Source organism: Pelophylax lessonae, assembly GCF_965119305.1.
Source record: "Pelophylax lessonae genome assembly, chromosome: 1".
Classification (NCBI taxonomy): Eukaryota; Metazoa; Chordata; class Amphibia; order Anura; family Ranidae; genus Pelophylax; species Pelophylax lessonae.
Window position 1 is genome coordinate 759,119,062 of NC_138768.1, and position 1,220 is coordinate 759,120,281.

A 1,220-nucleotide genomic window follows, 5' to 3' on the forward strand; every position below is an offset into this window, starting at 1 on the left:
TGCAAATTTTAGGATATATTTTCTTGAGAATTAGGATGAATTTCCTACACCAGGCAGAAGCAGATTATAAGAGTTGAGGGATGAATACATACTGTCATATTTTTTGAAGTAATACTCTGTGTCCTTCAGTAGCAGGGTGTAGAAGAATATGTCTATGATGAAAAAGTCCAGGCTTCACTGGTTCATTGTTCTGGTATATTCATATGAAAAGCAGAAGAGTTGTATCTGCGCATGAATTTGGTAAGCTGAACGTTTCTTTGATGTAGTTGTGTAAGTTAGCGGTTGAGAGCCCAACATGTCACATCTTCTACTCTCAGAGGGATAAGGCTAAGTATTACAGCCTCTTGGACACAATCTGGAGATGCTGCTTCCTTAAAATGCTGGAGATGATGCAGCCACAGCTTCAGCTCGGGTGAGGTAGGCTCACTGTCTTCTGGAGATCCTCTACAGACCATCAGATCATCTTTCAGTTTGAGGAAAAGCATAAGAGCCTGTTTTACAGTTTCAGGCTGATCAGACATAGACATGTTAGTTAGAACCTCAGCAGTTAGTGACACCCGCTCCAAGGTCAGGATGAGACGATCCCTCTGCGTAAGGTCACATACAGATGGTTTGTGTCTCAGCATTCTTCTGTAGCATCTCATTGCGTTGGTAGACATGTTCTTTTCGTGATCATGTTGCAGCTCCTTTAGTGTTGTTATGTCAGAAGACGTCACAGATAAATAGCGGGATTTCGGGCAGAGTCTCCTGTGCAAGCGTCCACTTACTGCAACCAGTAAAACGCTCAGCACCACCAGCCTGATATCCATTTCTGTCCTGTTCAGTTGGATCTGGTAATGTGTCTTTGGTTGGTGATATTTGCTCTATTACACTGTCACTCCACAGTGCTAGTCTCAGATTGATCTGAAGTCTTGTTTCCATGTTTCTTCCTTTATATTCCTGTTTGCAGGAGAAAAATGTCCTTATTTTCATGATGTTGTGGAGTTCTCTTTCGTTCAAGACACAAGTAACAGGAGAGAGATTATAGCAGCTCTGGTAACTTCTATATCACTTTCAGTTTCCTTTCTATACAGGTAAGAAGGTAACGTCAGATAGCTGGTAAGATTCTTCAACCTCATAGGAATCTCCTCCCTCCTGCTACAGGACTCTCCCCTGTATGGAAGACCCAGATGTATCATGTACATTATTATTTAATGCAAATAAGTTTTTTTCAAAATACA

At 41.4% G+C, this 1,220-nt stretch overlaps 1 protein-coding gene across 1 annotated transcript; it reads right to left on the reverse strand.

Moving 5' to 3' along the window:
• Window positions 1–275: 275 nt before the first annotated feature.
• Window positions 276–809, reverse strand: LOC309549372 (uncharacterized protein; the record flags this gene model as incomplete). Its single annotated transcript, XM_082249591.1, has 1 exon — window positions 276–809. One exon carries the CDS (start codon window positions 807–809, stop codon window positions 276–278), a length of 534 nt encoding a protein of 177 aa, XP_082105717.1.
• Window positions 810–1,220: the final 411 nt, after the last annotated feature.